At 44.7% G+C, this 13,395-nt stretch overlaps 1 protein-coding gene across 1 annotated transcript in view; it reads left to right on the forward strand.

Annotated features, from left to right (window-relative positions):
• Window positions 1–12,937, forward strand: part of slx4ip (SLX4 interacting protein) — a 31,903-nt gene extending 18,966 nt beyond the window's left edge. The window contains exons 6-9 of the mRNA XM_056435247.1: window positions 1,229–1,306; window positions 3,030–3,118; window positions 11,223–11,329; window positions 11,416–12,937. Coding sequence (XP_056291222.1) covers window positions 1,229–1,306; window positions 3,030–3,118; window positions 11,223–11,329; window positions 11,416–12,166 — 1,025 coding nt within the window. The 3' untranslated portion in view covers window positions 12,167–12,937. The remainder of the gene's footprint in view (window positions 1–1,228; window positions 1,307–3,029; window positions 3,119–11,222; window positions 11,330–11,415) is intronic.
• The last annotated feature ends 458 nt before the right edge of the window (window positions 12,938–13,395 follow it).

Below are 13,395 nucleotides of genomic sequence, written 5' to 3' on the forward strand. Positions count from 1 at the left end.
CAATGGATTTAAAGTATATACACCTGTGGCAGTTCTGTGACACGCTGTCTCTGTAAGTGCATGTCATTATCCAAAGAATCAATAATGTCATGCTTTGACTTGGTGCCTCTCACACTTGTGTGTGTGGACCGGTGCTGTTAACACGCTGTCTGCTCTGTGTGCTGTCAGCAAACGCACCGTTACGCAACGGTAACATTTAAAAGAGATTTGTCAAAATGTCTTCTACGTTTCTCCCACTTCCAAAATGTCAGACAAAGGCGGCTCCTCGTTTTTAGCTCTGACAGTGCATCTTTGACACTATCCAGGGACTGCTGAGCTGAGCGCAAGAGGTCAGGATTATCTAAAACGATGGGAAACATATAATCCTTTAATTGCCGTTAAAATAAAATAAAAATCCCAGTCATCAGCAGGTAATGATTTGCTCACACGACAACAGCGATTTGAGAATGCCAACTAAGGGGAAAAAAACTATAGAGGTGGTGGTAAAGTTAAGCAGGGTATAGTTTTACATTTACTTTAACAAGAAGCGGAAAAGGGTACCAAGACGGTACCAACGAGTGAGCGGGTTCTTTCAGCTTCCCAGAAACTCTTTACAAAGAACAACTGTTGACTCTTGCTTTTAGTCAACAGATTCCTACAGATTAGGCAACAGGCTTCTGTTTCTGCCCAGCACATCTTACATACCACGACAAATAGAGCAGAGGTGGTTTCTCTGAATGAGTTGGCTGCTTTGGCAGTAGGCTGAATTTATGATTAAGGTTAGCAGGACGTTTATGGAATGTATTGTGAGCATGGAGAGCCATATGGAGCCAACGGTACCATGATGTGGAGGAATGAGCAGTATATTTAGTGTTTTAAGAAGTTTGATGTCTATGTGTACAGATTGTAAAGCACTCCGAGACAAATTTGTAATTTGTGAAATTGGGCTATACAAATAAACTGAATTGAATTGAATAGTCCTGTATTCACTTCAGGTTCAACATGGCCAAGTCTACTTTTACAATGTGTGATGGGAGTAGTACCGGTTGTGGAACTCATCACATGAAGGGCTTTTTATCGGACGCAACACATTTGTAAAGTGCTTGGTTAACCACTTTCTCTACTTTATCCACTTCATCTTCAAGTCTTGGAAATGGTCTCATATGGACAATATTTTTCCCTGGGCGTCTTACTGCTCTATTATTTGTACCCCTTTATTGTATTTCTGTTTTGTTTCTTTGTTTTATAGGGAGACACTTCAACCTGGTGGCCAATTTTCTGAAGCGGCATTTCAACCTCAGATGTGTAGACAAGCGGCTCTATGGGGGTACGTACCCATGTTTTCACACGATACATTTCCAGTTAAATGAATCAGAAATAGACGTCTCAACGGCTCGTACTCAGCCAAATTTCCCACAGACAGAGCAAGTCGTCTGTGGTCTGTATGTTGATTTTTTTTCCCCCTCACTTGTTTTTATGTCCTGTCCCTACCTGCTCGGGGTGTTGTTGAGGACAGGCAGCCATTAAGTGGTTCTCTGGAGAGGCTACTGAGAGAGAGATTGGAGGGATGTCTGTGGAGGGCAGTACGAATCTATCTCCATGGCCCATCGAGTGCCTGTGACCCGTGGCCACCTCTTCATGGGACCAACATGTCTCTCTTCCTGTCAGTAATGTTAATATCTGTTCCCTTGGGGCTTGGATGTTAGTCTGCAGCTCTGACCCGCTGCGGACTGAGAGGACGGCTTCTCTCAGCAGGTCCGTTACACATCACATTAGAACCCGTCTCCTGAGGTCAGAGGTTGTGTAATTTGCTCCAATGAGTTATCTGTAGTATCAGATGAAGTACATTGACTAGTTATAGATGGCAAATGGCATGGTTCCGTTTTAGATGTAACACAATGGGACTTTTGTCACAGACATAGACTTCTTTAGGGGCCGGTCACATGTTGCGTCTAAAAAGCCACGGCGCTTTTTATCCTTATATCCAAGGTGCTCGGGGGTGGGGGAGCTGCGCTACTTTGACGCTTCCCATCTCTAAGTAACCAAAACCGGCACACTGCATTGACAATGATTATGAAGTTGCAGTCACTTCGCAGGAAGCCTCACTGACTGATGACATAAACGGATATCCAGCAAAGAAAAGCCACACAGTAGCTTTACGACTCGATTAGTCTGCGTGAATTTGGCTGATCTTTCAACCGCCCACCACGATGGCGATGCAATGGATTTGAGGTCCTCTTAGTAATCCTCTTTATATACTCCACAAAAGCTGTGTGTACACACATGCAAGTGTGTGGTACATCCAAGTTATTTTCCTGCTTGTGTGTATAGGCTGTATTTATAAATCCCTGATCAACACAAGTGAAGCAAAACCAATGTATTCAGAAAAAGTCACTGAGGAGGAATATGACCTTTTACAGACTAGATTCACCACAGCCTTAGACCCTTTGAACAGAGGGTGGGAAGCTCAGTGGATCAAGAATGCAAGATGAAGAATACTTTAGTATGTAGTCATGGTCCCCTTATTTGTTCCCACAGGAAGTGATGCAGAGGTCAGAGTAATGTTGCACATTTTGGACTTGCTATGCAAGTAATTAACATACGGTAGGCTATGTAACGGGCCAGAGGTCAGATATTGAGCATTTTGGCTGTCCAGTTGAGCTGATATGTTGAAGTCAGTTAATATGGAGTTCTTACGTATAGTTAGATTTGTAATCATGATATAATATGTGTAATAGTATTGTTTTTTAAATAACCGTTGCCTTTCGAAGCAGATATTGAAGCAGGTGAGTCATATTACTCCCAAGAGCCGTTGTGAACACAACATATTAAAACTAATATTTCATGCTATTAACGTGGCTCATAAAGCTTAACAGTTATCTTTAAACTGGCATTTTCTCCCTGGTCTGAGGGACAGGAAATGCTTGGTGTTGGTAGATGTGAATTTAAATCTCGACCACATTTCCCACTGTCTGACTTTGACTCATAATTAGAGTTGAGCCCACGTTATTAACGAGCGTGGTCTGTGTTGTTTCTTTTCCTGCCTTCAGATTTGCGTGTGTTTCCTGAACGCTATGTTGTGTGTGCGAGCTGTCCAGAGGATGCCGCGGCGCACCATGGAAACCTGAGCATGGCCGTGGTGAGTGCTGTTTATACTCCTCTATTTCCTCTTGCAGTCGCCTGGCAAAGAGTCCTGCATGGGTCTGTGTGTTATTACAGGGATGTGTTGCCAGATTGTGCTCTCTCTATATAATGCTGATCCTTGTAATGTGTGTGTGGGGGGGGGGGGGGGGGGGGGCGGCTGAACCTACAGAGGCTTTACAGAGACCCCTCAAGGAGGAAAGAGAGGATGGCTCGGGGGTTGGATGGAGTGGGGTGGGGTCCAAAGCTGCAGTCACCCTTTTCTAAAACGTTTTTGCTCCCACATTCTGCCAATTCAGCCCAGCGGTACAATTTCTGGTTGTTCTCAAATGTGGGATTGTTGTAAACCTCAAAAAGTATGGGTATTTGAAAATACAGCCCAAACTAATTTTGTGAATGTTTGCTTTTTGGAAAGTCCCAATACTTCCAGAAGCTCATTGTGGCAGCGCAGTCGGTGTTGATATTGTCAGAACATTCATCTTATACAAAAATCTGGATTTTGTCTTATCCTTTAACCAGCTCGCTCTAAGCGTAAACACTCAATGTTCACTTTGTATATGTAATTAATACATCCTATTCTCCGGTTTGACAGCATACCAGTGAACTACAACAACACTCTTCATCACTCTGATATACGTACAGTACATTGGGTTTTTAAGGGCAAATTATCAAATTCTGTTAACGTGATTGTGTGCAGTCAGCTGTCATGTGCCTTGATTGATTGGGTTCAGATTACGATCACTGGGTATTTCCCCTGCAAGAGTTGATCCTATATTATGCACACTGCCCATGTCATAAGACCTTCTACTGTAGTTATTTTTTCTCCATTCGTATTACGGACAACTATCCTTTGGCCAGTGCTCATTCGATTCTAAACTCCCAAGAGTATTGTAGGAAATGGTAGTGGAGCCTCTCACCTTGGCACTCACATCAAGGACAGACATCTCTCCCATCACATCCCATGATCAGTGGGCTGCTGTTTTTCTATGTTTTCTTTTGCTATTGTTTCCCTTTGAAATATCTCTGCCCTCTCCAAAGTTTGGCTTCCCATGAAAGCAGCGATTGTAATACTTTTATTGGAGCAACACAGTCGTCAGTGAAAAGTTCAGATTGTGTAACCGATTTTCCATTTCAAGGAGGCATTGCTGTCGATTGCGCTCCTCCTCAGGATGTGGTTCTCTGGGCTCATACAGTACATGCAGAGGGAGTTGGAGGGTGGGAGTCCTGTGGTGGGGCTCTGACTAGCTCAACCTCGAATGTGGTTTGTAGGGGAAAGATACCAGACAGCACGGCTGTTTTTCACATGACAAAAACAATTATTTGTTTACATCCTTCGCTCTGTTCTAATTTCTAAGAAACTGAGTTATTGCAATTGCCAAGAAAGTAGAAAATCGAAATGAGAAAAATGTATGCAGGGAGTCACAACTGATGTAAGGCATGATAATGTTGGCATCTAAAAAATAATGAGGCCTTCGGAGTTCAATGTCAAAGTTGGTCATATGCTTAAGAAGGGGATTTTTATGCCACAGCTCCTGACAGCATGAGCCTTAGTCCAAAAGTAAAGCCAAATTTCCCTTTTATTTAAGGAGGTTTTGGTTTTGTTAGTTTGTGTGACTTGTTGAGCAGAAATCCGTAACCGCAGTGGAACTGTAGACTCATCAGGTTAGCACTTCTCATTAGAGTCAGGGGGTTATGTTGTGAGGGGACTAAGGTGACATCATGGTTGGTCTTTGGTCCTGTGAAAGCGAACATCACGGTCCCACAAGCTTTTTTCTTGTGTGCTCTTATTAGTCATATTTTCAGCTGTGGTTCAGTGAGGGGAGGAGATTCAGTCATTCATAGTAGTGGAGAAGAAACAAGGAAACCCATTACTGATGATTTTCACTCCAGAACAGAAACCTGCATTTTTGGGTTGAGGCTACAGCTGATGGAGGTAACCACTGATCAAAAAGGAGTTTAGACCTGCTGACTTGCCAAAATGTTCCCGATGTCAATTTTGGTTTTACATGTTGCTTTCTCTATCCGAAGTGGACACATTAAGTTTAAAGGTATGCTCAAAACAAACCATTGTTTACAACATGTCGCCCGAACAGGCTGAGCGAGGCTGAGCGAAACCTCGAGTCACTTTAATGAGAATAGCTGGTTCCCCCTTAAAAGGTCGGCCCACCTTGTGCGAGCACGTCTGAGACAAAGTTGTTGCTCACTTTAGTGCCGAGCAAGACACGGGAACTTGGCGTGGGTCTCGTGGTGTTGTTGCATTTATTCAGACTGCCTTAAGTGAAGACACACACAGGCACTCTCCTCCTCCTGACCACACACTGACAACCTACACACAGTCGTTCCTTAACGGAATAAATCATTTATATTATTTGAGACGCACGACCACTGAAGCGGCTGCGTTTGCATGGGAAACAAACAAAAAAAGCCTCTATTCGACAATGTCAACAGGGAGGAGGGCAGCATGGGAAGGAAGAGCGAGTGTTTGGGATTGTGGCCGATGTTTTCTAGTCAGGCACAGAGTGGGCAGCTGAGGTGAGCGGCGTGCTGGGCCGCAGACGTTTGGATCAAAGGCAGAGCAGATGTGTTTCCAGATCCCCCCCCCCCTCTCTCTCTTCTGAGCTGTGGACAAGTCTGTGTGTTTACTCATGACCTCAGCACGCCTCTGTTCTTCACAGCTCGCAGCAGTGCTTTCCCAAGCTTCCAGTGTCTGCTGATCTCCTCTGCAACGAGGCCCGATGCTCGGCTGGGACCGCACCATCGCCTCCCTTCATTCCATCTCTCATTCTTCTTCAGCCGCTTTGATTGATTTGCACAAAGTTAGTCCAAACAGTTAACGGCTTGTCTTTCTTAATCCTAAAATAAGGGTGTAGCCCAAAAAAAGGCTTGTCATTGTTTGTGAATAAGAACTGTCCTCTGCTTGAGACAAGTATGTGCCCATGCATGTCTGTTGACTTTGTTTCAGGGAAGATGTGGTGAGCTTAGACAAACAGGGCATGTTTCCTCTGTGGGAGGAATGAGAGGGGTGGAACTCGTGGACTAGTTTCATGAACATCTCTGCAGGAGGTATTTCTGCCCCGAGGGTTAAGTAGTGTTGTTGTTTCTTAGTGCCAGTTTGAGGATTTTGTGTACTTAGTTGTGCCGTCATAGGGCTGTTCAAAGGCTTTCCAGTGGAAAAAATAATTAAATTTGTTACAACTCCAATACTTTTCGGGATTCATTTATTATAAGTGGTATGAATCATTATCTTGTTATGGATGAATGAATAACTGGCTTTATACGATGGCATGTTGTTGGTTTTGTGCGTGTTGGATTAGATACACAGACATTAGAGTAATCCAAGAACAAACAATCCACTGTGTTAGATCACAATTATATATGAGTTGATGGTTGATCAGAGCTTTTTATGCTGACTTGTAATCTGTGTTTCTTTCATGTGTTATCGGCAACTAAAAGTGTACAATGTCTGCCCGATGATGCTGAGGAAGATCCCTGACCTCATTGGTTTGTGTACCAAGCCCATTGGAAAAAAAGCAAAAAAGCCTATTGTATGTTCACATAGTACATAAATACAACGTAGTCTTTGGATACTAAGAGTGGTTTTGTCATCACATGTGGAGTATTTTAGACGACTCTGAGACTATTTGGCCCTGTCGGTGCATTGCTTTCAAAAGCAGCTGCCTCAAAAGATAACCAAGATAATCTGTCTGTTCCTACCTTATCTTAGATGGCAGAGGAGAAACTGTTCATTCCCTGTGTTTTATGGAGCCTGTATTTGGTTATCTTTTTGAAGTTGTTTCCAGGAGTCACTCAGAGTCAGGGCAAGCTCTGAGAAGCTGTACTGGTATCCTTTTAAACCAAATGATGAATTGTCTCTGCTCCCCTAGCCCCTTTGCCGGGTTTATCTCTATGATCTGACATCCAGATGTGCCGCCTTGTTGCAGCTCCTGTGGTCGAGCCGTGTTGTTGCGGAGGCTCCGGGGCCGGGGAGGGCACTGTTGGCCCGCTCGACGTGTTGCTTCACGCAACCAAGTGCTTTGCCAAAGTGCTTTTCCGCTTTGTGTGGGGGCGAGCAGACGAGCCATTGGGAGTTTGCATCATTTCATGCAAGATGAGACCACCTCGGTTCCCACACAATGCTTACTGGTTTATCCACATGGCTTGTGATAATTATGATGTTGTTCCGGCTCCAGTTCATTCCCACTCTATGTTTAATCCCTCTACTTTCTTCTCCCGTTGCAATATTCAGAATGTCCGACCCCCGGACCCCTGGTGATAATAATTCATGCACCATAACTTTCTCTCTGTCTTTCTATGTATACCAGACCTCTTCCTCTCTTCTTGCCTCTTCCTGTCCATCACTCTGTCCTTTCACTCGCTCTCCTTTTTACTCTTTTGAAGTTGTGCCGACAGGAACTAAAAGGCAAAAAACCTTCCCAGAGAACCTCCCACAGGCTTCTTGTTGTTTTTTCTTTCAAGTTCATTTTCAAACAGCATTTATTCACATCAAACAGATGAGAAATACATATCGAGGCTTAACGATGCAAATGACAGCACCCACATCTTTCTCAGAATTGTTGTTGTTGTTGTGGTTGGTGTGTGTGTGCGTGGGCAAACGCAACTTTGAATGTGTGTCACTGTCTCACATCCAAATCCCAGGCTAGCCGTGGCTATGAGAGAGCGTGTAAAGACTGAGCCTCTGCCCACACTCTAGCCATGAATCCATCTCTACACAAAGAGCAGCCTGTGGACAACTTCCTGTGTGAGGATTCTTGTGTTTGTGGGCTTGCTGGAGAGACTGCTGAGGTCAGGCGATATGACTCTGTGGGGTTCCTCTTCTTTTGTTGCACTCCCCTCTAAATGCTCTTTCTTCCTCTAATTCATTCTAGTATCTTTTTTTCTTGTCGTCTCCGCCTACTTCCCTGTTGCCCAGCCTCCTTATTCACTACCCTCCCTCCCTCCCTCCCTCTGGCCTTTTTATCCCTTTTCACCACACCACACACCAGAGTGCATATAGGTCTTAACACCCAGTGCAAAGCCACAATGCCACAATGCCGCAGCTTGCCCTTGCAGCTCGGGACAATGACTCCTCCCCCCTTGTCTGTGGGGTCATACATTGTCACTGGTACCGCGGCATGTGGGAGGGGACATTAATGATTTTTTTTCTTCTGTGTTCACAGGGTGGAAGTTAGAGCGTACCACATTGCTTTCTCTCTCATTAGAATGCACATTGATCATTTTACCAACACGTTTATGGACAAATAATGATCTGAAATAACTAAATCAACATACTCGCCCCAACCTCAAAATGTCTAAGCTTTAATTTCTCTCTGTTTTTATTTTCCCACGGCAAAGTGTGTTATCCCCGTCCATAGCTCTGTGGATTCCTGGCTGTCGGTCAAGACTGAAACATTTGAACAACTCCCGGATGGATTGCCATTAAATTAGAAGATGAATGCCAATGACTTTGCCCTCATCAGGTCTTTGGCTTTAGTTAAATACCTCAAAGTCCATTTTTAAGGACCGTCCATGCACTTATTTGCAGCGTACTATACCATCAACAGCACACAATTGCACATTTTGCATACATAATGCAAATAGCAACAGCGATCATTAAAGATGATACTCGTGCAAATCTCATTTCTTCCACAGCGATTTCTCATGTGCGTCAAAAACATGCACACTCGCACGCTACCAACGGCTACTCTAACAACTCCGAGAGAGCACATACAGCACATTCCTCCTCACACCTGACATCGGAGCCAACGCACCTGCTGTCTATTCTCTCGTGGTGCAACGGCCGAAACACTCGCGGTGCTAGAGGTCTCTCCGTTGGGTCGTCCGGGACTTGAAGGCGAGCAGTAATCCTCGCTCGTGTTGCCGAGGGTTATCCTGCGCCTGTAAACGGTAACGACGAATCCCTCCGCTTTTGAGGAGTACTCGCGCCTTCAATCGTATATGCTCTTTTTCCATTCAGATCATTTCGGTCCTGTAGACGAGCCGCAGTGCATCCTTACTGTCACGTTGCATTTGTTTAGATTTTCTCCAAGACGGTCGTCGGCACCGCGACCGCTGGCTCGTGAGGGCTCGAGGTGGGATGGCGGGGCGGCGGCAGGTGCATCCTGAACGACACATTCCTCAGGAATTCATTGCTGCAGTTTGTTGGACAACCTTGTCTAGGCCTGCGTACGCCTGTGGTGCAAGTCTGCACAGCCCGGCACATTCAAACGCAGCATGGTGTTCGGGCACATTGCAGTCTTCTGTCGTCTCATTTATTTTTTATTCAAACATTTAAAAGCTTCAGGATTCTCGAAAGTGGAGAATCTACTGTCATATTTTATATTGTATAAGCAAACATTAAAATATCTGAAGCTTGTCATTGACTTGGAGACAAGGGAACTGAAACTGCTAAATTGCTAACTCATATCCGGGTTACGGACTCATTCCTGCAGCACTCCTATTACTTTTTGGTCATGAATAGTTCAATAACCCACATTTCACCGCCCTTTGCCAAAGTGCCGCTAGAGGTATAGACTCGCTGGCGTAGTTTACTCCATGGATTGACAGAACGTTTTGTGGACACACATTCATGGTTCCCAGTGGATAGATGGTTTTTGTTATCCATGACTTTTTATGAATTTCAACCATGAGGTTCACACACATTTGTGCCTTTTTGAGTGAAATGTCTCGACCCTTATGTCAAGAGACGTGATACACACATTACTGTCCCCTCAGAATGAATTGTAATAACCTTGGCTATCTCTTAACTTTTCGTCTGTCATGCAAATCCTGAAGCTCTTCAGCTGTATGCCGCTTATTCAAGTTTAACAAGTGTACTCAGGCTCAATCTCTAACCCAGAGCTATTCTCCCACCAGCTTTTTGTTATTCAATTAATTTACAATAAATTGTCGGGCTCTCAACCTTTAAGTTCTGCTCAATTTACCAGCAGCGTCTCTTGTTCTCTCATAAATCGAGAGTCTGTTCTCGGTCAGCCAAGGAAAAGACCTGTGATTAACCTTCATTAGTGGCCTGTTGAGGGCACACGTTGGTGAGATCCAATCTTTGGCCTGTTCCCTGTTCCGCCTCAGTGGGCCCCCATAGTATGTGGGTTTATTGAACTTTGAACCTGCAACTCAAAGCGCTGCTACAGTCTACTAGCCACGGACCGGAGTTTGTCTTATTTTCTGCCCTCTGAGGAGCTTTTTACCTCCTTTTTGGCATTTTCCCATTCAGATGTCTCAATTGTATTTTTCCTCTGCCTTCCTCTCTCGTGTTATAATTAATTTGTTGTAATTACTGTTTTCACTTGTCAACATGGTTTTACTGTTGAGTAATCCCGCCTCAGGCTGCAAGCATCACTCCTCAGACAGCACACGTCACTCTGTGACAAGCTGGTGATTTATTTATTTTAAGGTGGTGGCTTTAGACCATTAGTTCCCAAATGGGGGTACGTGAAGGCATTTCAGGGGGTACATGTACCCCTGGGGGTACGTGAAGGCAATCCAGCGGGTATGTGAGATTTAACAAAACTATTTAAAATTAGCATCCATTCAAAACTGCTTTAAAAATAGTAATTTAATAAATATTCATAAAATATAAGTGTAAGTTAATAAACTGAATATATTCTATATTAAATCAGACAGTGATTGCACAACGCTGTGGATTCCATCTTTTTTCCAACCAAAAACGTTTTTATGCTGGTTAGGGGGTACTGAAAAAAAAAGGATTTCACATGAAGAAAAGGTTGAGAACCACTGCTTTAGAGAGTACTATGTGGGGGGGTCTAATTAGTTGTGCCAGTGGGGGCTGTTACAAAGACATTACTCTTGTCCTGTATCATTGGGAAGTTCAATAATGAGGTGACAAAACTATTTGGAATTTAGGAGAATCAGAAGAGTGTGTGGGTGTATAAACGTGTTATTTTGGAATATTGTGACTTATAATTGTATTCATTATCTTATCATTTTCTTACATCAGTCCAGTGAATGTCTTCTAATGTCCAACAATGCCAGATGATGACAGCAGTCTGCTGTGAAGCCAGACCTTTCCAGGGGATGCCAGGAATAATATTTTTTGTTTACACCGATCTGTTTGTCCTCTCTAGACTCAACTGAGCGAACAAAGCCGATCAGAATATTTTTCCAGAGTGGGAGAAACCCAAGAGCCTTTAAACAGCCCCACAAAAACAAAGAAGACTGTGCTTCAAAAGATGTAAGTATGATCTAATGCAGAACTTTCCAGCCCCACCAGTCAGAGAGGACACGTACATATCTGTTCTTGTCCTTTCACTTTTTCAGAGTCCAGCAAGCGCTTTATGGTCCCCGTGTAGGGGAACAGAAGATTGACCCAAGAGCTTGTCCTAAAAACCAAAGAGGGGAACTTGAAGCTGCAGAATCAGAACCGAGCCCAAAAGAGACTGCATCCAGCTCTGGACAGAAGGCCCTCCCAGAGGCAGACCACACGATGCCTTGTCCCAGTGCCTTAAAGGAAGCTCTGGTTGGGAATACTCAAAAGCAGGGCCTGACCCAGATGCAGCAGACTGTGAACAGTCCTCCAGACAGCATCAACCCAAATGGGGCCTCAGGAGCTTTCTGTCCACATGAAACCAGCCAGGAGACGAGAAAGAGCAAGAGGTGCAAGCCAAGCGATGCCGCAGAAGACCCTCGCCCACAGAGGGCCAAGAGGACGTGTCTTGGAAGACCTCCAGCCACAATGCAAACTCACTCCACAGTGAGCTCCACACAAACATCCACGCATGACCTTGTTCCTCTTCCTCTCGTCGAAGCTGAGGCTTTCCCAGTCACCGGGCGCAAGAAAACCACACTGGAAGTGGAGCTGCTTACTCCAGAAAAACCGGCCCAGAGGCTCCCCCTCACAAGCAATAACACGGCACAGACAAACCAAAACAGGCTGGCCGCAAGTCTGAGGGGCCTATCTGTCAGGCCTGCATCCTCAGGCTCCTCTATTAGTTCCAGATCCACACTCAAAGAGGAAGGGAGTGAAAATGTGCCCAGAACCTCGAGATTACGCCGAATGAAGAGGTCCTGAGGGGGAGAGACGAGCGACAGTGAAGATGCCTGACGCCACAGAGATGATATTGTGTCAGGCTACATGTATACGTGTCACATTTTATTACAACTTCTGCTCCTTTCACATGTGCTCTACATTCAGTGCACACGCAGATCAAATGCTGAACCCATTATGGCAATTGATACTGGAGCGTTCGAGTTACGCGTTGTCAAATTCTTGAAACCGACTTCGCCTCCACCCTTAAGTAGCGGCGGTCAAGAGAGGCTCGCAAAATGAAAGTGGAGAAACCTTTAATTGGAGTTTTAGATTTGGTTTTGTGTTGGAGATTGGGGATTTCAGACCGGCAGGAGCCACGCAGTACGTCATGGCTCCGACGTGTCTGAAAACTGTCCAGTTTCCCTGCTGAAGCTCTGCGGTGATTGATTACCGTTTCCAGATTTATTTCATCACCTCACTCAAAAATGTACTTATGTCGTTGGATTTCATTCACATACAATTTGCTTAATACTTAGTTGCTAAGCACCTGAAATGTATCTTTAAATGTAAGGGTGTTATGACGCTTGTTTGATTGAACTTGGACCCAACATATGTGGATGAATGTTTGGATCACTGACTGGGCCCTGGCCCAGATGGAGCCTGGGGCGGTCAGGCACTCAGACCCCCATGTAAAGCCAAAGATGTTCCACTTGATGACATAATGTAGCCCGGATATACAAGTCCCGATTTAATTTGACTTGTCATTTTATGATACGTTTTTTTTCCAAACAATAAAGAAATCTCTGAATCTTTGATTTGGTTGATCGTTTTCTGATGGCAGCCTGTGTGAAACATGCAGATCTCTCCACGGATCTCATAGCAATTTGACAGCGGAGGCTCATCCAGCCGCGACGCTACTTATAAAGCGCCGCTTCCCCCAGCTGCATTAGTGGGTGTAACCTGAGACGAGTCGCTCACAGGAGCCAATTCGGTTCTTATCAAGATGGAGACAACACGGGGGATTAGTGACACTGACCCTACTGTTTTAAGTCCTTATATGGCTTTACGGTTGAGGGGTTGATAATCTCTCACTTTGGATTTAAACCTTTTAAAAACAGATAAAGTGGAGAAGCGCATCTTAAAAATCAGTTTAACTCCTCACCGTTGACTTCAGGCCCACTAGTTGGAAAGGTTTCCGTTGAGGACGGCTCGCTGCGGCGCTATTAGCTGTGAACACATTGGGACAGAGACCTCGGGTCTGTGATGTCGCT

This window comes from Pseudoliparis swirei, chromosome 17, assembly GCF_029220125.1.
Source record: "Pseudoliparis swirei isolate HS2019 ecotype Mariana Trench chromosome 17, NWPU_hadal_v1, whole genome shotgun sequence".
In the NCBI taxonomy this organism is placed as follows: Eukaryota; Metazoa; Chordata; class Actinopteri; order Perciformes; family Liparidae; genus Pseudoliparis; species Pseudoliparis swirei.